General features: G+C 36.5%; 2 protein-coding genes across 5 annotated transcripts in view; one reads left to right on the forward strand and one right to left on the reverse strand.

The window, feature by feature from the left end:
* abce1 (ATP-binding cassette, sub-family E (OABP), member 1) overlaps positions 1-19,665 on the reverse strand; it is a 22,107-nt gene extending 2,442 nt beyond the window's left edge. The window contains exons 1-17 of the mRNA XM_081386818.1: positions 19,509-19,665; positions 16,645-16,812; positions 14,048-14,133; positions 12,271-12,368; positions 11,267-11,384; positions 10,994-11,131; positions 10,155-10,224; positions 9,587-9,683; positions 8,200-8,289; positions 7,179-7,300; positions 4,610-4,831; positions 3,603-3,662; positions 2,909-2,967; positions 2,708-2,818; positions 2,155-2,297; positions 1,255-1,377; positions 173-284 (exon numbers count right to left, since the gene is read on the reverse strand). Coding sequence (XP_081242944.1) covers positions 173-284; positions 1,255-1,377; positions 2,155-2,297; positions 2,708-2,818; positions 2,909-2,967; positions 3,603-3,662; positions 4,610-4,831; positions 7,179-7,300; positions 8,200-8,289; positions 9,587-9,683; positions 10,155-10,224; positions 10,994-11,131; positions 11,267-11,384; positions 12,271-12,368; positions 14,048-14,133; positions 16,645-16,747 — 1,752 coding nt within the window. The 5' untranslated portion in view covers positions 16,748-16,812; positions 19,509-19,665. The remainder of the gene's footprint in view (positions 1-172; positions 285-1,254; positions 1,378-2,154; positions 2,298-2,707; positions 2,819-2,908; positions 2,968-3,602; positions 3,663-4,609; positions 4,832-7,178; positions 7,301-8,199; positions 8,290-9,586; positions 9,684-10,154; positions 10,225-10,993; positions 11,132-11,266; positions 11,385-12,270; positions 12,369-14,047; positions 14,134-16,644; positions 16,813-19,508) is intronic.
* Positions 19,158-23,843, forward strand: anapc10 (anaphase promoting complex subunit 10). Of its 4 annotated transcripts, none has more exons than XM_081386847.1 (6): positions 19,158-19,826; positions 20,447-20,566; positions 20,661-20,751; positions 21,707-21,827; positions 23,099-23,141; positions 23,274-23,604. In XM_081386847.1, the coding sequence occupies exons 1-5, from the start codon at positions 19,730-19,732 to the stop codon at positions 23,105-23,107; spliced, it is 438 nt and encodes a 145-aa protein (XP_081242973.1). In that variant the 5' UTR covers positions 19,158-19,729; the 3' UTR covers positions 23,108-23,141; positions 23,274-23,604. The 4 variants fall into 4 exon arrangements, with proteins under 4 accessions (XP_081242973.1, XP_081242972.1, XP_081242970.1 ...); XM_081386846.1 differs by having other exon boundaries at positions 19,168-19,826; positions 23,461-23,843; XM_081386844.1 differs by lacking the exon at positions 23,099-23,141 and having other exon boundaries at positions 19,168-19,826; positions 23,461-23,843.
* Positions 23,844-24,073: the final 230 nt, after the last annotated feature.

Here is a 24,073-nt window from a genome sequence, read left to right on the forward strand (position 1 = left end):
TTTGTAGAATTTAAATTAGTTTGCATCATTATTTTCATGTTTATCACTGTGGAGCTGAATTCCCATCAACACTTGATAATGAAGTAACAGTTTAAAAGTGAATTAATTGTGGGTTAAATGTAACGATCTGCCAGTTTAATGGATAAAGTGTCGTTTGGAAATGCACGTTTACCTTAATGGAATTGAGTTTGTTAATTCTTGGTCTGAAGTTGTTTGGGTCTCTCCTGAACGTGATCTCCAGCTGAGATAAAAACTTATTCATGCCGGCCAACAGGTTCTGTGGACTGATGAGAAACACATTTCAACATTGACATTAGTTGCATAATCATAATCAATCAATAACATCTTCAAAGAGCGTGCAATATTTCATTCATTTTGAAAATGTATTTTCTATCCATTGAAAATGTTTTGGTAACACTTTACTCAAATCCACAATAAAAATTATGCCTTGTAATGCACATTTTAATGTATGATCTAATGAATAATCACAGTTATGATACCTTATAATACTTATTTACTGTTGCACCTTTAGAAAGTATAATGCATTATTATCACATGACAAAACCAATTTCAGATGCAACAAGGAATCTGTAAATATTATAATGCATTTTAATTTTGGTCATAATCATTTATTAAATGATACAATGCATTACGATGTACATTATGAATACATGTAATGCATTATACATAAAGCAGGGTTCGTACAGACACTGTACAAATAAATTCCAGGACTTATCAAGCACTACTTTTTTTTGTTTTCAAGGACTATTATCAGAGATCGCACTTATCAAACAATATCTTTAATATTTTTTTAAGGATTTTTTTAAACTCAAATTACAGATATATAAGGTATCCAAAATGCAACTCACAACGTATTTAATAATATATTAAATACAACGTTTATAATGGGTATTACTGTTCAATTAATAATATTTTATATTATAATGTTGGCTTACTTCGTATGGAGAAAATGTCTGATGGGTTAATTTTGCGTGATAAGATTGTATTTGTGTTTTTTCAAAAAAATTTAATTTCATATATTCTTGTATTTAAATAAGTCAAGCACTTTTCAAGCACCTCTTCGTAAATATGGCCGTTTTCGATGTTTTTCCAGGACTTAAATGTCAAATTCGAGTCACATTCAAAATACTTTGAGCACCTTGTACGAACCCTGATAAAGGTTTCAATTTATGGCAAGTCATGCAAAGGAATCGGCAATTACAAACACATTCTCGATGCGAGTAGAGTACGTACGCATTGGCGTTCGTGCTTCTGGAGGGAATTCCGTCAAAGACGATGACTCGGTCCGCCAGATACGTGGCCATGATGAAGTCGTGCTCCACCACGAATGCCGTCTTTTTGGCGTGAAGGATGAATCTGCCAGGCAATGAAAGACACAGATAAGAGAGTGAGGGGACGAGAGAAAGGGTAAAAGATGTTAAATTACTGAATACATTAAAACACTCAACACACCCTAAGGACATATATGAGACATGAAACCAGATCACAAAACCAGTCACGAGTTGCACGGGTATATTTGTGGCAAAAGCCAACAATACATTGTACGGGTCAAAATTATCGAGTTTTCTTTTCTGCCAAAAATCATGAGGATATTAAGTAAAGATCATGTTCCATGAAGATATTTTGTACATTTCTTACCGTAAATATATATTTATATAAAAAATATATTTTTGTGAGTGAATGCAGCACAATCGCCAACATAAATGGAAAACTTTAAAGGAGATTTTCTCAATGTTTTGATTTTTTTGCACCCTCAGATTCCAGATTTTCAATAGTTGTATCTCGGCCAAACTTTGTCATATCCTACCAAACCATACATCAGTGGAACGCTTATCTATTCAGCTTTCAGATGACGTATACATCTCATTTTAAAAAAATTGACCCATGTGACTGGTTTTGTGGTCCAGGGTCATGCTTTTTAAGGTCTTACTTTTTTTTCTCCTCATCCATTTTTATATTGTTGTTTATTTATACTGTGTTTTTTTTTTTTTTTTGTCGATATGTGTATTTTGTAAAATTTCGGTATGCATTTCTACAAAAAAAAACAAAAAAAAAACCAGACACGAATACATGAAAATAAGCATAAACCACATAGAAAGAGAAAATCGGCCGTGAGGGTGTTGTGTATGTTACCGTTTGATGACTCTGGCAGCCATCAGACGCTGCTCAGAGTCCAGATATGCCGAGGGCTCGTCGATCAGATACACATCCGCAGGCTTTCCTAAACACAGCGCGAGGGCGACCCGCTGGAGCTCACCCCCAGACAGATTCTGGACCTGCACACACACACACCAGTGTTACCTGTCAATCTATTCATCTGTGCAAAAACTAAAAAAATGTTTTTTAAAATACACTAAAAAGTTGAAGTATATATAATATACATAATTAAAATTGACAAAAAGCACAAATTAGCAAATCTCCATATAAAAATAAAAACTGTAAATATATTATTCAAATAGAAAATTTGTATGTATATTTTAATTGTTAGTAGTCTTGTTATGTGTATTTATGTATGAGGAAAGAAAAAGACAAGCTACACCAGATTGTTTAGGTTGTTGCTCCAAGCAATTGGAAGGTAAAAATTAAATACATGTACATACAGGATTACTTCAATATATCAAAGAATGCAAAGTGGCGATAGATTATTTGAGATGGATCCTGAGTAGCATAAGCCTGGTTTACTCACGTCTTGGTCGATGATGCTTTCGATCTGCATGGGCTTCATGACGTCAGTGACGAACTGAGGGTGTGTGTACGCGTCTCTGATCTTATCGTGCAGCAGGGCTCGCACGCTGCCCTGAAACACACACACACACACACAGAGAGTGAGGATTCCTGCAGTTTGACCTATAGTTTACAGCTCAGCACTCACGATGTTCAAACTCACTTTAAACTTGGGGCTGATCTTCTGTGGTTTGTAGCTGACGTTCAGGATGGGCACATCGCCTGAGAAACACAACAGACACTCACATACCACAAAAAGGCATTTAAAAATGTGTGTTTGCATGTATAAATCAGCCTGTTTGTGTGTCGATTTGCTATTTCTGTGGGATGAAAATTCCCAAATTTCCCAAAAAAGAAAAATAAATCATATATAAATGTGTATTTTAGCTACATTAGACCCTAGTAATTATTATTTGCATTAATAAAAGAATAAAGAAAAAAAATCTTTTTGATGCCATGACAGATGCTTTGGCTATTCTAATGGCAAGTAACATAAATACTATAAAATATTACTTTAAAAACTATAAAGCTTTTGAAAATTTGCTTTGAATAAAAACTCTAAAATGTAATTATTAAAAAAGAAAAGTTAGCAAAATAATAATTTCACAACAGAACTTAAACTAGCACAGTTTAATAAAATATGTTTAAGAGATACTGGACTGATATTCAAGATCCATTTTTCTTAAAATATTTTGAAACTAAATTGGATTAACTTGATTAAAAACAAAAATCTAAAACAATCTAGTACAAATATAAAAAACAACAACAATAAAATACATTTAGAAAAATAAAAAATAGGTTAAAAATGAAAAATCTCATTTTCAGTTAGCTGAAATATGCTGAATATTAATGTTCACCTCCTCCATCTGGTTTGAGGCCTCCAGCAAGCATTCTGATGAACGTGGTTTTCCCAGTTCCTGAAACAGGAAAACTCATTTAGTGGAAAATAATGCAATCTTAATATGCAATAATTAATCACTTTAATGCAATAATCACTTCCTTTAAAGGTGCACTACGCAGGATGCAAAAATAATAATACAGTATTGATTTGTTTGTGTTTGTGTCTCCAGTACAAGTATTTTTGGGACGTTTATGGGATGCTAGCTGGTGTGTCCTGCTAAAGATGACTAAACTTGCTCGCAAATTACAGAAGTCATGTAAATTCTTTCATATACACAAAAAAGGGTAGTTATGCATGATAAAAAATTAGGGCTGTCACGATTCCTCGATTGCAATTTACCCGTGTCGAGTAACCAGCAAAATACACACACACACTTCACAGACGAGAATCCATGAACCGCATTATTAGAGCGTTTTCTAAGTATTAAAACCATTTAAAGACCATACTATAGCATAGACGATGCTATGGTGAGTTCACAAACGCTGTGATTCAATTAAATAAATATAAGACATGTGGGTTTAATATACATGCACTTTAATTATTTACATGCATGTAGTCAGGTGTGTTTCAGAGCGGCTCACAGTAAATGCTGCTCCACATCAACCGTTATAATGTTATAAACACATCTGGGAATGCAATGTGCACCATTTAATCAGATTTGTAATGTAAATCATTTATAAACCTGCGCTAACACAGGAGAATACATCAATATGTCTCTAAATGTGCGAACTGTTCATCGCAATTTCAGAATAAATGTCTAAACCCTCTGAGTTTGTTTTGATGTCCACATGTTCCTGTTCAAGAAATTACAGTGGCTGTAATATTTCTATCATAAAGAAGTGGCCTAATAATAAATACTGAGTGGATATTTAAATTAAATGAGGATTTGATCTGCAGTAAAGTGTCAGTAAAGTGAAAGTCCTGAATGGAGCAGCTTTGAGTTGCACAAGCGTCTCCTCTCACCGTTCTCTCCGAGCATGACCATGATCTCGGAGTCGGTGAACTCTCCTTCAGTGATGGTGAGCGAGAACTCTCCCATGCACTTCTTCATGTTGGGATACTGGTAACGACACATCTTCTTCACCTCCTCCTCCGCCGCCGTCTCAGCCACTTTAAACACCAGAGACGTCTCTCTAAAGCGCAGGTTCTCTGTCGGCACGAAGCCATCCAGGAAAATATTGATTCCTGAAGTAAAAAAAAAAGAGGAGAATATTATAGCAGGGTTCCCACACCTTGCGTAACTTCAAATTCAACTTTCAAAATTGACTTTTCAGGTCCGATACCCTCAAACTCAAGGACTTAATGTGGGGACACATTTCAAGTGAGAGCAAGGTTACAGCGTGTTACCTTGTAAGATACATTGTTACAGTTTTGCGCGTGTGAACGTCATGGCAACGTACAACATAAAGTGCCTCACGCGGGAAACACTTGACGCAACGCATAAATGCAAGTAACTAGCGTAAATCTAGCAAGCTAGTACGCATAGGCCACGAAGCGTTGACCAAATAACACATTAGCGGACCGGAAGGAATAATATGGATTTTTTCCCCAGAAAACTTCTTGCACAAAATAAATTCAAGCACTTTCAAGGACCTGTATCTATATGTATATTTATTTTCAAAATCTTTCCAGGACCTTGACTTTTTTTTTTTCAGATTCACAAATTTCAAGGAGGATTTCAAGGACTTGAGGGACCCCTGTTATAGTCAAAATATACAATTTTCCATCATTTATGAGACAACTCATATACATAATTCATAGGGCTGGGCGATATGGCTGAAAACTGTATCACGATATAAGTGTTTCATATCGGTCGATATCGATAATTATTGATTTTTTTTATAACATATTTAAAATAAGGACCAGTCCAGGAGACAAATATATTACATTTAAAGATTTTTTTATTTTAAACTTAACCTACCTTTGATTATAATCCCATCAGTTATAAAGGCAGAAATGTCAACACGACCATGGAAAACTCAAAAGTCTAAAATCACAATGAACACTTAACAATTATCTCTTAACATTAAGGTGCAAAATTAAAGAATACGTAAGAAATGCTTTATAAAGGGGTGGGCGATATGGCAAAAATATAATATTACGATTTCTTTCTATAAATTCTATAAATCTATTTCTTTCTATTTTCTATAAATTATACATTGATACTTATTAAAGCTATTAATAAAGTTATTAGTCAAGAGCAGTGAGTGATTTTCTCTTTACATTTTGTTGTTTTATTAACATTAAAGGGATAGTTCTCCTAAAAATTCTAATTTTCATAATTTACTCTCTCACGTTGTTTTAAACTCGAATAAGTTTCTTTCTTCTGTTGAAAATAAAAGTTATTTGGAAGAATGACCAACAGTTGATGTACCCCAGTGACTTCCATAGTATATTTTTATGGAAGTCAATGGGGACCAGCTACTGTTTGGATACCCACATTCTTCAAAATATTAATATTGGAAAATATTAGATAATTTTTATTTTTGGGTGAACTATCCCTTTAAGGACAAGCGGCAGCGTGTTTACTATTACTGTCTCTTTAAGAGCTGCGCGCGACGCGTCTATTATACACGCATTTGACAAACAGATTTTCTCTCAATTTTCTCAAGTTTGCTTTTACTTTAGACATATCCGACTAGTTTATGTAAACCTTGTGTGTATATAACAGTATTAGCAAAATAAGACTCGAAAGATTACTTAGTATTCAGGCGCTGGTAGACAGGCTTTTAGTGCATGTGAGCTTCACATGTACGCGCTGAGAAACGCACACGCTAGAACAGCCGCATCAGAACGCGAATAACAGAGAAACTGACGACGGTCTTGCATAATCTGCAGACGACATGGTCTGACTACGGTCAGACTTTAAGTCAGGCGAGCTGACTTTTTCTGTTTTATCTAGTTACTAGAGAGTGAGTGCCTTTGTTCATGCAATCAAACTTGCTTTGCTGGTTGGTTCCAACGAAAAAAAAAAAAAATTATCGAACGTTTTATCGAACGCATTTTTTATTGATATTGATTAGGTGTCTACCGCGATACATATCGTTATCGTTTTATCGCCCAGCCCTAATAATTCACCCGCTATATTGCCAAATGTACACAATTTTTCACATCAACAGAAAAATATACATGATAACCTGCTTCTCTCGAGTCTCCCCTGCTAGTTCACTGTTAATGATATGCTAAGGCTCAATCACACGATGATCTGATTGGTTACAGGGTAGTTTGTGACGTCAGAAACACCAGCGATTTCAAAGCGTGTTTTTGAGACTGTCTTTGGTTCACTGCAGTTTTAAGGAGGAAATACTCAGCAATGGAGTCGACTTATGAATTTACACATGGTTTGTCTTAAAGCACATTAAAAACACCACATAGACACACAACATTAAAAGCTGGATTTACACCACAGGGGGAGTTAAAGACTTTAATAACCTCAAATTTGATACTAAATGTAAGACTTTAAGGACCCGCAGGGACCGTTTCAAAACACACACTTCTGAGCATCACATGCATGTTTTCGAGAGGCTCGTACCTTCTCGGACGCTGAAGGGCATGGTCACCACACCATAGGCGCTGGGCACGCCATACAGACAGCAGATGAAGTCTGACAGGTAATCCAACACACTCAAGTCGTGCTCCACCACAATGATGTATCTACACAGACGGAGCAATATGAGGTTTAGGGTTTGGTAGAGAGGAGTTAGTGAATGTGCTTCCTCAACATTTAAGGATCAGTTCACTTCAGAATTAAAATTTCTTGATAATTTACTCTCCCCCACGTCATCCCAGATGTCCATGTCTTTCTTTCTTCAGTCGAAAAGAGATTAAGGTTTTTGAGGAAAACATTCCAGGATTTTTCTCCATAGTGACTTCAATGGGGTCCAAATCGTAGATTCAAAGTCTCTACAGGATCCCAGCCGAGGAATAAGAGTCTTGTCTAGACAAACCATCGGCCATTTTATACAAAAAATAAACATTTATATATTTTTAACCACAAATGCTTGTCTTGCACTGGCTGTGATGCGCCACACATTACGTAATCATGTTGAAAGGTCAAGCGTAACGTAGGGGGAAGTACAAGCGTTTAGAAAGTGAACGTGCAAAGACTAAGTCAAATACCATAAATAAATAAATAGATAAATAATAGTAAAACAACAAGTTTTTCACCCTATCCTACATTTCTGAACCGGAACACGCGTGACCTTTGAACATAATTACGTGCAAGATGAGCATTAGTGGTTAAAGTATATAAATGTTAATTTTTTTAATAAAATGTCCGCTGGTTTGTCTAGATAAGACTCTTATTCCTCGGCTGGGATCGTGTAGAGACTTTGAAGCTGCACTGAAACTGCAATCTGGACATTCAACCCGTTGGACCCCATTGAAGTCACTATATGGAGAAAAATCCTGGAATGTTTTCCTTAAAAAAAATTTAATTTCTTAAGGCTGAAGAAAGAAAGACATGACCATCTTGGATGACGTGGGGGTGAGTAACTTATCAGGAAATTTTAATTCTGAAGTGAACTAATCCTTTAAAGGACTCTGAGACTCACCGGTCTGGAGAAATGAGGGAGCGGATCGTGATGGCAGCTCTCAGCCTCTGCTTCACATCGAGATAACTGGACGGCTCGTCGAACATGAAACTACAGGGAGAGAAACCACATTAATACCAGTGTTATTGTTATTGTTAACCAAAACTATTCAAATGTGTTTTCATTGATTGAAATAAAGCTGAAAAAATAATTAGATATTTAATGAAAAACTTAAAAATGCTGCTAATGCAACTATTAAAATTAGTAAAAAAAAAAAAAAAATAATAAAATTGGCATAACAGCACAAAACAAATGACTAAAACTGATTACTAAAATGAAAATGTAATATATATATATATATATAAAAAAAATCATAGCCAACTTAAAATATTACAATATATATTTCAGCATTAAACTTTTCTTTTTAAGTGTATAGCACAGCAGTATAATTTTAATATTTATATTCTATTATAGTTTTATAAAATATATATATATATATTTTTATATATATTTTCATTTTTGAGCAGTTTTGTCATTTATTTTTTTATTTTTTTAATAGCACTACTTAGGTTTGTTATAATCATATTTCAGTCTTAGTTAATTTCCAGTTAGTAATTTTAGTGTTTCAACAAACTTATTTCAGTTAGTTTCCAATTTTAATTTTGTTTTTAATCTAACATATATATTCTATATCATGTCTGCTTTATTTCAGTTAACAAAAATGTTCTCGAAGGGGTGGTTGATTATGATTTCACTTTTCTAACTTTAGTGTGTAATGTTGCTTTTTGAGCATAAACAACATCTGCAAAGTTACGAAAGCAAAGGGAGATATTTGCTTTTAAAGAAATCTCTTTTTAAGGACTATAATAAATGGCTGGTAGAGACTACACCACATTCCTCCCGGCATAGTGACATCACAAACCCTACAATTTACATAAACCCCGCCCCCAGGAACACGATTTACAGACAGAATATGCTAATCAATGACTAGAAGATGGTTAGTTGATGAATTTTATGTAGCTGATGTGGAGTTAACTATTCAGAATTGTCCTGTTGCATTCTACATATTGTCACTTCTTCTTGAGTCTCTCCATCTTTGTTCAGCTCAGGTTCGAACATAAAAGGCTAAACGTTTTTTAAAATTTCAGTATGTGTCTGCGTGAGGTAATCAGATCAAATTTAAATTTGCATTTAAAGGGACACACACAAACAGTGCGTTTTTGCTCACCCTCAAAAAGTGACAATTGTAACATGCTATATAAAAACATCTGTGGGGTATTTTGAGCTAAAACTTCACACACACACACACACACTCAGAGACTTATTTTACATCTTGTGAAAGGGCATCACACCTCCCCTTTAATGGCTTTAGTTAAGGATAATAACCCTGCAGCACAGAGGGACTCACATATCAGCTCTCTGAATGCACACGACTGCGCAGGCGAATCTCTGCAGCTCTCCTCCTGAAAGGTCCTCCACATTACGTTCACGCAAGTGCAACAGATCTGACCAATCAGGGAACAGAACAATCAGTCACATGATGCAACAAAACTACTATAACATTCAGTCACATTTCTAAATATAGAAATAATACCAAAAACTTTAGATGTACAACAGTGCACTCATATTACTATGAATGGGAGAAAGTGCAAAGCGCAATACGGTGGAATAAGTCCCGCCTTCTAAATAAAAGAGCCAATCAACGTTAGAAGCTCCGGTTGCTATAACAACAGTCAGTGTTTTGAGTACCGTGCTTATGACTGAACATGTTTTACAGCATTTTTTGGTAATGATTTGAGTGTTTAGAAACAATTTATGAGACAACTGTTGGTCATTTCATCAGTGATTTCAAATATAAAGCAGGATCTGCACTCATGTGACTGAAAAGGCGTTTCAAAGATGGCCTCCGAGTGAAATGTCTTGATTTAAAGGGACTTTGGTAATACTGCACAAAAAAGAAATGCATGTGTACATACCCAGCTGTTCACACACCAGCTCCTCTGTCTTTGTGTCATCTTTCCTGCTTAGGATGGCGCCTACTGACCCCTACAGGACAAACAGAGAATTGCACAATCAAGTCAAACACTAAAATTACCTCATATTTACATCAGCTTCTATGTATCAGCTGATATATATCTCCATTTTTAATGATATTGTTATCGACCCAATAAGAAATTTTGTCCGACAAGATCGCTAGTGCATTCGCAGCCTTTTGTTTTGTGCAATAATAAGTTGTAAAATTATGTATATTTTGCGTATACATACGATTTATCTAATATAGGATTCGCTTGGTTAAGAATGAATGCATTTGTTTTTTAATCAGGCTCTCAAAAAAATTACATAAAAATTTGGATTTAGATTTATCGGCTATCAAATTTAAAGAATTATCGATTATCGGACAAAATTTTCATATCGGCGAATCCCTAACAGCTTCTTTTCATACTGACCAGGGTTATCATTAACTAAAACTATTAATAACATTTCTGTTAACTGAAATAAACCTGAAATTAAATAAAATAAAAATAGAACGAAAATTGCTGCCGTTTAGAAATGTTGCCTTTTGAGTTTAAGTTGAAACACTAAAATCTTAAATAGGAAGTATATTACAACTAAAACTGAAATTAAAAATAAATTGAACCTTAATAGCAATATTAAAACAAAAAGAAGAAAAAAGAAGAAGAAAATGACAAAAGCACAACAAAATTACTACAAAAATTAACAAGAAAACCAAAAATATTAAAATAAATGCCAATTCAAAATATGAATAAAACTATAACAACCCTAAAATAAAAACTAAAATCAGACCGATACTGACCTTAACGGTTTTGGGGATCTGGTCAACGTACTGCGGCTTAACGATGGCCTTCAGGTCGTCTTCCAGGATCTTAGTGAAGTAGTTTTGCAACTCGGAGCCGCGGAAATACGCCAGGATCTCCTGCCAGTCAGGGGGAGCCTACAACACACACACACACACACACACACACAAATTAAACAAACACATCTCAAACATGACGATACACATATGCACACAGACATGTGAACTAGGATCAGATCTGGATTGTGTTTGTGAGTGCGTTGAGAAACTCACATCAAATCTCCCCAGGTTTGGTTTCTGTTTTCCCGCCAGGATTTTGAGAGCAGTGGATTTCCCGATACCGTTAGTACCCACAAGTCCCAGCACCTCACCTGGACGAGGGGTGGGCAGCCTAACAGACAAGAACACTCACATGTTAGCGCTGTCAAATTAAAATCTTAATTCCAAAAAGAAAGAAAAAAAGAAAAGAAAAAAAAAAACCCTGCACATTCGAATGCAAAAAACGTGCATTCGTATTTTTGGTGTGTCAAGAGGCGCACGAGACACGATGATGACGTTACTGACACAGTTTGTTTTTGTTAGCTCACATCCAGTACATCGTGGTTCGGCTGCGTTGTTAATTTGAAAAATGGCGTGAAAAGGCGGAAACCCTCTCAGCTGGTGGCAAAAATCATGCAAAGACATACTTGACCAACATTGGTCACATCGGTCAGAGCTAAGCGTGTGTTTTCATCAGCTGGAAACACTGTCAACAGAAAGCGGTCCGCACTCGCTGCAGATCAAGATGAGCGTCTGGTGTTTTTGACGAACAATATGTAGATGTAGAGAGTAGAAGTGGATTGTTTCTGAATGGCAGTTTGTTCATTACGCTGTCGAATCGTGTTTTCTCAGGTCACAGTTTTATGCACTACTATAACATAATTTTCCTTGCATACACATTAAGGAAATTATCATTAATTTAAGATTATTTGTTTCAAAAGTTAATGCACTTTTAAAATTAAATGTCATTTTATTTCAATAAAAGATGCATTGCTTGATTTGGTTTATTTTCGCTCATTGCACTCGCTTGCGCCCTCTTGTGGGAATAGGAGACAACACAGTACTTTTTGTAAATAAGAATTGCCTTTAGAATTCGAATATAATTCAAATTTTGCAAATATTTAGTAATGAAATTCGAACTGAGCTTTTCAGCCATTTTGACAGCCCTAACTTGGATTAAACACACAACAAACTGAATCATGATTAAGGTATAACTCAGACGAGATGCATGTTTGTACCTGTGAAGCTTGAAGGAATTGGCACAGTATCTGTGTGTGGTTTCCTTCTCCAGGTTGCTTGGCAGGTTCACGATGGAAAGAGCACCAAACGGACATTTCTTAATGAAACAAAATAATTAAAATCAGATTAAATACATGATAACTTATGGAAATTAGTAAAGTATATGGTAATTATTGAGCATTTGACAACATGTTTAACCCTATAAAGCATGTACATAGATACATTTCTGAGGCCTTTAAGTGATCAACATGATCAAAACCTTGCTGTAAAACCAGATGCACAGAATCACATGCCTTCTGTCGTCTGGTTGATAGTTTAGACTTTTTTAGCAAGTAAAAGTCGTTTAGTATAATAGTATAAACGTCCACCTTCAGCTCATGTCTTCACTTTTATATTGTTGGCAATATTTCAAGATGAACACTTACTGGACTGAAGCAGCTGAGCTTTACTTGATTATCCAGACATCATTTTACATGCGAGTATCAAATATGACCAACAGGGTTTTGAGGAAGGGTTATTTGCGCATCTCTTAATCATCATTGTATGTTTTAAAACTATAAAGCTATGATCATAAAACTAAGCATTTAAATATCTTAAGATATTTAGTATCGATATTGAGACGATTTATATGCATCTTATGTCAGTAGTCTGCTAAACTGTAACAAATATCTCATTATAAGAATAGCAAAATCTAATGAACTCGGCATTAGTGTTTTGTTCAGTAACGTTTTTTGATTGCAGTCTTTTGTCGGCTGCCATTGTTTCCTTTGCTCATCAGTTTCACACAATCTTAAGATTTTATTTGTTTCATTCGATGTTTTATAGGCAACCTCAGTCATGCTCATTCAGATAAGCACAGTTTTTAAATAAATCTTGTTTATTTTAGTTCAGGACTTCAAAGTCCAGGTGTTTGTACTCTGTACTTAATCTGTGTTTCAGAAAGCCATGACTAACCCTGCGTCTCAATGTCCACACTATCCTGTCCTAAATGGCATGTGAGATTAGAATAAGTGTGTCCCAAAGCATAGTATGTTGAAAGGAGGATGCCAGAAGTGGATCTGTGCTCACTATAACCGCTAATATTACCCACAACCCATAGCACTTTGGAGGAGGAACTACAAACATGAGTAAAAAGTGTTAAAAAAAAACTACAAAACATGGCGGATATGTGCGACTGACGGTGAGAGGTTTAGATAAAGGTTTGAGTAACTAATCAAAGATTAACCTGATAAAAAATATATTTATTTAATGTTATCTGTGTTATATTTCATCTGCAAAACAATGTGGACTTTTATAAAGATCCGTTTGGCCATTAACTTTTAAATGCATCATTATGCATTAATATGAGGAGAGTCTCCGCATGAAAGACTTCAGATCAACGACGTGCAACTGCATTTCTCTTTGATTCGCTAGGAAATTAAATTAAATGTGGAGGATTTTAGGTGTGACGAGATGATTGACAGGCCAGTTTACGTGACAGGATGAGATAGAGAGCAACCGTTAAAGACGCAATTGTATGACGTGATCGTATGTCCCATAGCTTGTCTACTCTTCTACTACACACTCAAAAGTATCTGCTTTTTCTTCACAAAAAGAGTACATACTTTTAGGGCGTAGTATAAGAAGGCGAATTGAGACTTAGAATTGAGACTTAATCTCAACAAGATTAAGGCCTTCATTTTAAACCCTGTCTGGGAACCCGGCCACATATATGATGCTTTACAGGGTTAAGCTATAGTGAAATGCTCGAGGGATGTGATTGAGTCCTTCAAATACCTTGATACAGATTCCACACCCGATGCAGAGAGACTCTGAGATCCAGACAATTTTACTCTGAGGCGAGACCTCAATACACAGCTTCCCTGAGGAAACACACGAGCACTTCAGGACTTCAGATGAAGCAAACTCTGAATCAACATGCACCAATGCTGCATTGTCTAAATGTCATAATCCATTTGTTAACAAACAAGTATTCATTACTTCAAAGAGCTCATTGTTTCTGCCTTAAAATATTACATTGCTTAAATTACTAAATTTTAAGACAACTATGGCTGCGTTTACACTTGGCATTAAAGGGGTCATATAATGGTACATGCACTTTTACAAGTTGATTGCACTGAAATGTCTGTTGGCAGTGCCTGTACACAACCATCCTATCATGATTAAAATCCATCCAGTGGTTTTGTTTTAATCTCCATATATGTTTGACCATCTATGAAATCAAGCCGTTCGATATTGTGACGTCATAAGATCGTACGCCCCTCCCGCGATTGTGATTGACAGCCGTGTTTCAACACAAGACCCGCCCTGAGCAAGCTGTGACAGCCGTCGTCATAGTAGTCCGCCATTGTTGATATGCTGGAGTAGAATGGCGTCTAAGCGATTGTGGTGTTCTGTTCTTTGGTGTAATAAGGAACACAGCAGTCATTTGGATGTTCCTAAATCTGAGCCGTTGAAGAAGCAGTGGCTGAGTTTTGTTTTTGAAGCGATATGCCCAAAGGATTGACGCGGGGATTCCCTCACGGGGATTCCCCACGATCGTCCATGCTTTCATGTTTACGCGAATCATTTCACACCAGACAGCTTTACAAACGAGAAAAAACGGATCGGTACCAACGTGTTACTGCTGAACCTCCAGAAGATGTGAGTGTAATGTTTTATCAACCTTTATATTAGTATTTATATTAATCTTTGCGAAATTTGCTAACCTTGCTGCAGGCTTCACAATGAATGCGTCTAAGGTTTACACTCAGGGTACATTACGGCATGTTTTCTATGTACGACGTTCTCAATATAATTCATAATCACACGTTTATAACGAATAACACGTGGTTATTGTGTTAGATACGGTGTACCCACAGAACAGAGGGGCGGAGTGAGCAAAGCTCATTATCATTTAAAGACACATGCACTGAAACGGCGTGCTGAAAACAGAGCTGTTTTTGACCAGGTAAAATTAGTGTTTTCTTACAATACTAATGAGAATTTTTAATTAAAGTATATTACAAACTTTTAATTTAGACCCTAAAGAATCATATTAGCTTGTACAAAAATGGCATTATATGACCCCTTTAACATGCGACCCGTATCCGGATGTTGTCCACATACACATTGAAAAGACCAGTGTAAACGCGCTTCTGATGGGAATGTTATCCGATCAGCGTGTCCAGGTTCGGAGATAGTCGAGGACGCATTGTGATCGGATCTCAGTGTAATGTAAACGCAATCCAGCCGTCGTGTCTGCATTCACAGGTGGACGTCACACTAAGCCCCGCTCACTGTCATTTTTTTGTAAATTTGGAGTGCTGTCAGTACAGAGAACAACGACAAAAATCGGTGTTGCCTACACCGTGTTATCCTCTTTTTAAAATTTGCACCCTGTTGACTTCATTGGGGCAAGTACTAAACCTGCTTTTAGCCTCTTAACATCCTTGATGTGTCATTACAAGTGCACAGGTCATGTGAGTGATTCCTTCAGAGTGAACACGGGTGAATCTGACTGCAGTAGATGTGAAAGATACTTGTAATGACACATCAAGGATGTTAAGAGGCTAAAAGCAGGTTTAAAACTTGCCCCATTGAAGTCAACAGGGTGCAAATTTTAAAAAGAGGATAACATGGTGTAGGCAACACCGATTTTTGTCGTTGTTCTCTGTATTGACAGCACTCCAAATTTACAAAAAAATGAGCTCAATGTTAAAATTGACCGGAGTTCTCCTTTAAAATATGAGCAGGGCACAACCTAACGCTTTTTGACTTTCTCCGTTTCTGTAAACCTACTTAGGGTTCAGGGTATTTATTTTTTCCCACATTTTCCTCAGCACAGCTGGCAACGTTCTCGGACCCATATGTTTCTCTGTACCGTTTCCATTACGGCATCTATCCACATCATTAGCACTTGCAGCCTCTTCATCCTCATCATTTTGCCAGATTTGTAAAATGTCCCCCGACTGAAAACCACTTCAGGTCGACTTTGCACCGGAGCCATCCTTTATCTGTCGTCTTTTTTTTCCCTTGGGAATGCGAGATCCGATCTGTTATCCAGACACAGAAGCCACTTGATGTGGACAGGTGTAAACGCACCGTGTCCTGATTGGCTTATGATCTGATCTGCTTGATCGGATCACAGTGATCGCATGTTAATGCCAAGTGTAAACGCAGCCACAGATTTGTATATGTACATTTCTGAAATGCATGACTTAGACAGTTAGAATGATAACGAATCACTCTAAATTGTAATGCATTTTCCGTAAAGCTGCTTTGAAATGATGTGTATTGTGAAAAGCGCTATACAAATACATGTGACTTGAATTGAGTACACATAAATAACGCACAAAGCCTGAAGTCAAGCGAATTGAGCGTGCGATTCTTACCCATGCGCACCACTGGACAGCTCTTCTTGCACTCCTGACGGCATTTCTTGGGCTTACACTTGTCGTGGTTTACAATAGCGATTCTGGTGTTCTTGTCGGCCATTTGGCTGGGTTGATGTCGCACACCGGCGACGCAGATCTACAGGAAAACAGGAGGCCTAGACCTCACTAGAGAGAAAGAGAGAGAGAGAGAGAGAGAGAGAGAGAGAGAGAGAGAGAGAGAGATATGTTTATCCTATAGGCCTGTTATACATGCATTTTGTTGTCCTATTAAAAACTCCATTATACATTCCAAAGAAACACTGTTTATAGAGGGTATGCGCTGAGTGGCAAAAAGACTGAGTGGCAAAAAGACTGAGTGGCGGCATTTGTTTTCAGCGTGAATGCCACGAAAAACTCATAAACGAGTCTAAAACGGGAAAGAGCTGTACAACTACATTTGACAAGAAATCTGAGGTATATTTTTACAGATTTTTACGAAAGCTACAGAACAGAGAAGCAAATGGATCGCTGCGATTCACAGAAACAACTGGATCCAGGCAGAGAAAGGTGGATTTGCAGTTTTCATTTTGTGTCAATATGCTGAATTTAGGGGTAAAATCATACCCTATTATATATTGTATTGTTAGATATTGTATTGACAACTCATCAAGTAAATATTTATCATCGTATATTCTGCATAATTAGATGTTTTTAAATATAAACTGACAAAAAACTATACAAGTTTTAGGGCTGGATACTATTTTTAACATTGATATGAGTGATCACCCAGATTTAGATCTATATTGCATTTAAATATAAAGCGTTCACAGGCAAATTTGCTTTATGTATTTCCCGGTGTTGAAGTCAGACTCATATAAATGTCAGGAAACACGATTCCTGCTGCATGTCAATATCCACGGATCACTGGATCTTTGGTAAGTTGTAAGGAACGCTATATCGAGTTCAACCTTTAGTTTACACTGATAATCATTTGTTTTACTCGCAGTTTCCCTTATTAAACCCAGTCACGCAGCAGCTCTTTAATAAGTATTTCCAAATTCATAGCACTCATAAAAGTTCCCGCATGACCGACTACTTCCAGTGAGATTCTGAAGTGTGCATGCGATGGACACTTTACTGTCCCATGATGCCACGGGACAGGATTTATCAATGGCAGTGAAGAGACGCTGGGAGGTCATGTGATAATGACAACATGGCGAATGTAGTACATCTGGATTACATTGATTCATACTATGTACAATGTACATTATTAGCGGTTGCAGAGCAATTACTTTTTCACAATAAGTACCTACTCAAGAGAGTATGCAATTTCAGACGCATACAGAGATCAACGCCAACATAACACACTTAACGAGGGAGTAATTAGGGCTGCACAATATCAAAATGATATCAGTATCATACAGCCCTACTAATAATGCAACTGAACACAATCTAATTACGAATTAACAGAGGACTTTAAAGGGGTAGTTCACCCAAAAATTTAAATTCTGCCATTAATTACTCGTCCTCACGTCGTTCCAAACCCGTCAGACCTTCATTCTATTTCGGAACACATATTAAGATATTAATGGCACACAATACGATTTTGGCGCACAAAAGTATTCTCGTTGCTTCATAAAATACAGGTTGAACCACTGTAGTCACATGGACTATTTTAACGATGTCTTTCCTACCTTTCTGGACATTCAAGTGTTCATTAAATAGCGTTCAATGGAAATATATGAATCTGAGCCATCGGATTTCATCAAAAATATCTTAATTTGTGTTCCAAAGATGAACGAAGGTCTTACGGGTTTGGAACGACATGAGGTTGAGGAATTAATGACAGAATATTCATTTTTGGGTGAACAATCCCTTTAAGAAACCACCTTGCCACCCTCACAGTGGCCATTGAAACCAGTTTATCACTTGTTAACACACATGAACTCATGCAAACGATCAGATATAACAGACACCAGCTGTTACACTCCCAACAAAATGCTTTCCTGATGGCAGCCGTGTAAAACGAGATAAGTCTGGTGAGCAGAACCTGGTCTGATGTGGTGGTTTCATGAGTCAGAGATAGATAGATAGATAGACAGCTCACATTCAGGATGAATGAAGTTGCTGAGTTGCCATCTTTACAGTGCAGCGCTGGCATCACGTGACAGCTCGTTTAAACATGCATAGACTGCACTGTCATCCTATTGAACATATTAGTCATTTGATAATTAATAATGAGTCAGTTATCAGATGCAGTGACTCATTCTGCACTTATGCTGTAATAACCTGAGGTTTATCATCTTGAACAAGGACACTCCTGTCATAGTTTATGCACCTCTTGAAGGGACTCGAACCTACAATCTTTACATTACCAGACCAGATCATTAATTAATGGTTAGTACACCACAGCACCCTTTGAATCCGAACCGATTGGACTAGTACACTCCATAACCGATGTTTATACATTATACACAAAAACGTTACATTCAGATCTACGTTTAAAACGGCTATAAACAATCAGAAATAGCCAGATTCGGTTATATTGAGGCACGTGCGCGCGCTCGTCGCGACTCTCTCTCACACTAGTGGGAATAACGAAAGATGACGCAAGACTTTCCCTCAGAGAATTCCCTGCTTTATTTTACCCCCAAAACACTACATTATGTGTCATGGTCTTTCTAAAACGTCTGCTTAGTTGTTTTCCACTTTGTTCAGAATGACTTTCATTAAATATTCGTGGAAAACGGGGATATTTTAATGAAAGAAGAAAAGGCCTCGCGCATAGGGCGGCATGCGCACACAGCTGGTGCGTTTTTGTCTTTCAAACTACCTATGAATCTCCATTTAATTATTACAAATGTCAATAAAACGCTGCTCACCTCCCGCTGATGGGAACAACGCAGTATAACACGTTAATAAGCGTTGATTTTCTTCTTACTGAGTGAAGAGACGACCAGCGCGTGCTGCTACGGCGCGCACGAGACAACACCGGTAGCAAAGATGGCGCGAGAGCGCGCGACGCTAAAGGGACGCGACGCGATTCAAGAACCGTGACGTGGTCAGAGTGCGCCAATGCCGGGCAAATGCGAATAGTGCATGGATGTTTACGATTATATTTTACCTTTTTTTAAGAACGTACGTTAGTTGTGGAAACAGATGTAAGAAAACACAGTTGTGGGAGTGTTTTTTGAGTGCCGGTGAGTAACTGTGGCTTTGTTTTGTTGTATTACATCAATTAAAGGTAGATATTTTTGATTAAACAACCGTGTGTTGTTGTAAAATTCTAATATCTTTTTTACTTTGTAAACTTGTTTATTACGTATATTTTGTCATGGCACTATGATAAATATATCATACAGTTGGATATTACATATTACATATTACATATTATTATAAGATGCTATGTAGTTAAAATAATGTTCTGGAACACACACACACACACACACACACACACACACACACACACACACATATATATATATATATATATATATATATATATATATATATATATATATATATATATATATGAAAGAATATTTTTTTTAATTATCTAAAAAATAACATTGTATTGCCATCGTTTTAGTTTTTTGGACATGGAGCATTTTTATTCTTTTTTTAAGTGAAAACTACTAATTAATGTCAATATTAGTAATAAAATGTGTACGTAAAGCAGTTGCACATTGGATTGTTTAGGGTTATTGTTAGGTTGGGTTACTGCACATTGCATTATTATTATTATTTAATAAATGTTTTTATGCTGTCTGGGTGTTTTTTAATTCCATCCCATCTGTCTGTCCTCATTTTCTTTCCTCAGTAACCATGGCAACCGCCACCAAAACCCCCCCAGGCGCCGACCCGAAGCAGCTGGAGCGCACCGGGACCGTCCGAGAGATCGGGTCACAAGCCGTGTGGTCGCTGTCCTCGTGCAAGCCAGGTGTGTGTGTGTGTGCGTGTCATTTATTCTCTGTTTTCGATCATTGCACACCTGTGTTTAGTTTTTCATTGTGTCATTCTCTTTCTGTGTGAAGGCTTTGGAGTCGACCAGTTGAGGGATGATAATCTGGAGACGTACTGGCAGTCCGATGGCTCTCAGCCACATCTGGTGAACATTCAGTTCAGGTAGAGCCACGATGAGTCTCAAACAGCCACTGTATGATTGATCCACAGCATCGGGGGTCGATTCATCTGCCATTATTCTGACATTATAAAACTATTGTTTACAGCTAATAAATGTGTTTGTGTGATTGACTGGTTGACATAACTGCTAGTCATGACTTAGCTTTAGAAATAAATATTTAATTTGATTCAACATAGAATTTTTTTACACAAACTTTCAGGCTACATCAGCCACGAGGGTGATTTAATGATGACAGAATTTTAATTTATGGGTGAAGTATATCTTTAATGGCTTTTTTATTAATATGGACCTTTTTTAATGGAGTGAGACTCTAAATAAGAAACTAAAACTGCCAGTAGGTGGCGATAAATGTCTAAAGTCATTGAGTCATTAATTCATTAATTCGTTCAATTAATTCAGGAAGACAAAAACTTATACAGGGACATTTTTGCCCTGATATTCTGATTTTCAGGCTCTTTCTAACTGCATTATAGGCTCCATCTTGTTGCTCAGCTTCATGTTCGTCAGCAATCAACACACACACACACACACACACACACACATATATATATATATATATATATATATATATAATATATATATATATATATATATATAATATATATATATATATATATATATATATATATATATATATATATATATATATATAAAAAAAACATTATTATCCAGCCATTCATTTCAAAAGACTGGAAAAGTGGAAAATGAATGATTATAGATCAAAGAAAAATCATGTAGGTTTATTTTGTAAATATATTTTCTAGTTAAGCTCCTATATATGTAGCTGATTACTTGGTTTGTGTCTGTGAGCACAATGTAGATGAAATAAGTTTTAAAAAATTTTATCCAGTAATAATATAACTGTAAAGGTTATGGAAATGCACTCATCAAATGATGTGGGAAAGTACTCATACTTTCATACTTGTGTCATGTTAGGAGGAAGACCACTGTGAAGATGCTGTGCATTTACGCCGATTATAAATCTGATGAAAGCTACACTCCCAGCAAGATCTCGGTCAGAGTGGGAAACAACTTCCACAACCTGCAGGAGATCCGGGTAAGAGACGCGGATCACGGACAGAACCGACTCCAGCTGAATAACCACACCGTTGTTTTCTTTCAATAGTTGGTTCCGGAAGTAAAAACTACATTAATTTCTCCACAGGGAAACCGATTTTTAACGATAATTTATAGACTTTAAAAGACAGCCTAACTTTGAGCCTCGAGATTGTAAATCAATAGAATTTTGCTGTCTATGGAAGCTTGTTTCCGCCATAGAATAAAACATTTTAAAAGATAATTGCGACTTTTTATCTCACAATTGTGTGGTTACATCACTCAATTTTGACTTTATTTCTCACAATCGCAAGATTTAAAGTCAGAATTGCGTGAAATAAAGTCGCAATTGTGTGTAATTATGTCAGAATTGTGAAATATAAACTCAAAATTCTGATTTTATTAACAAGTTTAAGTTACTTTTCTCAGAATTGTGAGATATAAAGTCAGAATTGCGAGATATAGACATGCAATTCTGAGAAAAAAGTCATTTTTCACAGTTGCCACGTTATATCATGCAATTCTGACTTTATAACACACAATTGCGACTTTACATCACGCAATAATGAGATATACAGTCAGAATTGCAAGATGTAAATTTGCAATTGTGAGAAAAAAAGTTGCAATTACCCTTTTTTATTCTGTGGCGGAAACAAGCTTCCATAGACTGCATTATTTCAATTTAGTTTTAAAAATAATCGTATTTAAAAGCAGAATCCACTGTAAAATTCAGCTGTTAAATTCAGCTGAAAAACTACATTACCCATAATGCTGTACAGAAAATTCTACCAGTCGAAAAGAGACGAAACAAGCAGAACATGCCACTCTAATGAAGCACTTGGAAGTCTCTACACTCTCAAAAACACATATTTGAATATGACAGCTTAAAATATAGTGTTTTATATACATACAAAAAATATTGTTAATGAGTAGGTTTATATTTCTCCATCATTATGCTGTTTGCAATGCTTTGTGGGATTGTAGTTCTTTCCCTCACTAAAGCAGTTAAGTTCACAGTCTTGTACCTTTGTAGTTTTGTCAGATTTTCAAAAACGTTTTTGCTTCAAATCAAAGTTTATAATGTTATGATTGGGAAATGGGAAAAATATTTCCGGAACCAACGGCGCTGAAAAGGTAGGCGAGCGCTAATGCACTCTGTAGATGAACTTCACACAGTTACACCGATGATTTACTTCTTAAATTAAATTAGTCTCATATTTAATGAAGTTTGCATCATTGACTCTGTTATTTTTTCTGTTTATCACTGTGAAGCTGCTGTGAAACATCTACGCTGTAAAGCACTATAAAAATAAAGGTGACTTGACGTTATAGCCTTAATCTATAAGCTCAAATACTTGATTGTGATTGGTCGTTTGTGGCATTCTATGGTACATTATTTGTATGTAATGATGTTAAACGGTATAATTGACTTTTTTTTTTCTCTTAGGCAAGTCAAGTGAGAATCACTCTGTGGTCTCGTATAATAAACTTTTTCATAACTTGAATCAATCTTTCGTGTCCATTTATGTATTTATTTGCTTAAAACCATGTCTAAACAATCAGAATAATGTGTATTTTCTCTAAATAAACCCTTGGATTGTAACACGAGCGTGTGTGTGTGTGTGTGTGAGCAGCAGCTGGAGATGGTGGAGCCCAGCGGTTGGATTCACATCCCTCTGTTGGATCTGGTGAACAATCCCATCAGAACCTTCATGATCCAGATCGCCGTGTTGGCAAACCACCAGAACGGACGAGACACACACATGCGGCAGATCAAAGTCTACACACCCGTGGAGGAGAGCTCCATCGGCAAGTTCCCACGATGCACCACTGTAGACTTCATGATGTACCGCACCATCAGATGACGAGGTGCCTTCCCATAAGACTCTGTTCTAGATTTAAATGTTTTCAGTTGTTTTAAAATGTGCCGAGGTGTGTTTTGTAAAGAGAAGAGTTTAAAGTTCAGTTTATGTACACATGCAAATCTACGGGAAATAAATGTTTGTTTGAAATAATGAAAGCAGCCTGTATTTCTTGATGCTCTTTTACAGCAGGATGGATTGGAGAGATACACAGCTCTCATGTTTAGCTTGTTTTATTCAACTGTGAAACACACGGATTGCTCACTAAATCTCTGCATGCTTCAGTGTGACTGATTGGCTTTTACTCAACTTTGCGGAGACATGCATGGGTTTTCCTTGTTATTTCATGTTAGTTAATGCAACTAATGTCAACAAATGAGACCTT

This window comes from Scardinius erythrophthalmus, assembly GCF_964197995.2.
Source record: "Scardinius erythrophthalmus genome assembly, chromosome: 15".
In the NCBI taxonomy this organism is placed as follows: Eukaryota; Metazoa; Chordata; class Actinopteri; order Cypriniformes; family Leuciscidae; genus Scardinius; species Scardinius erythrophthalmus.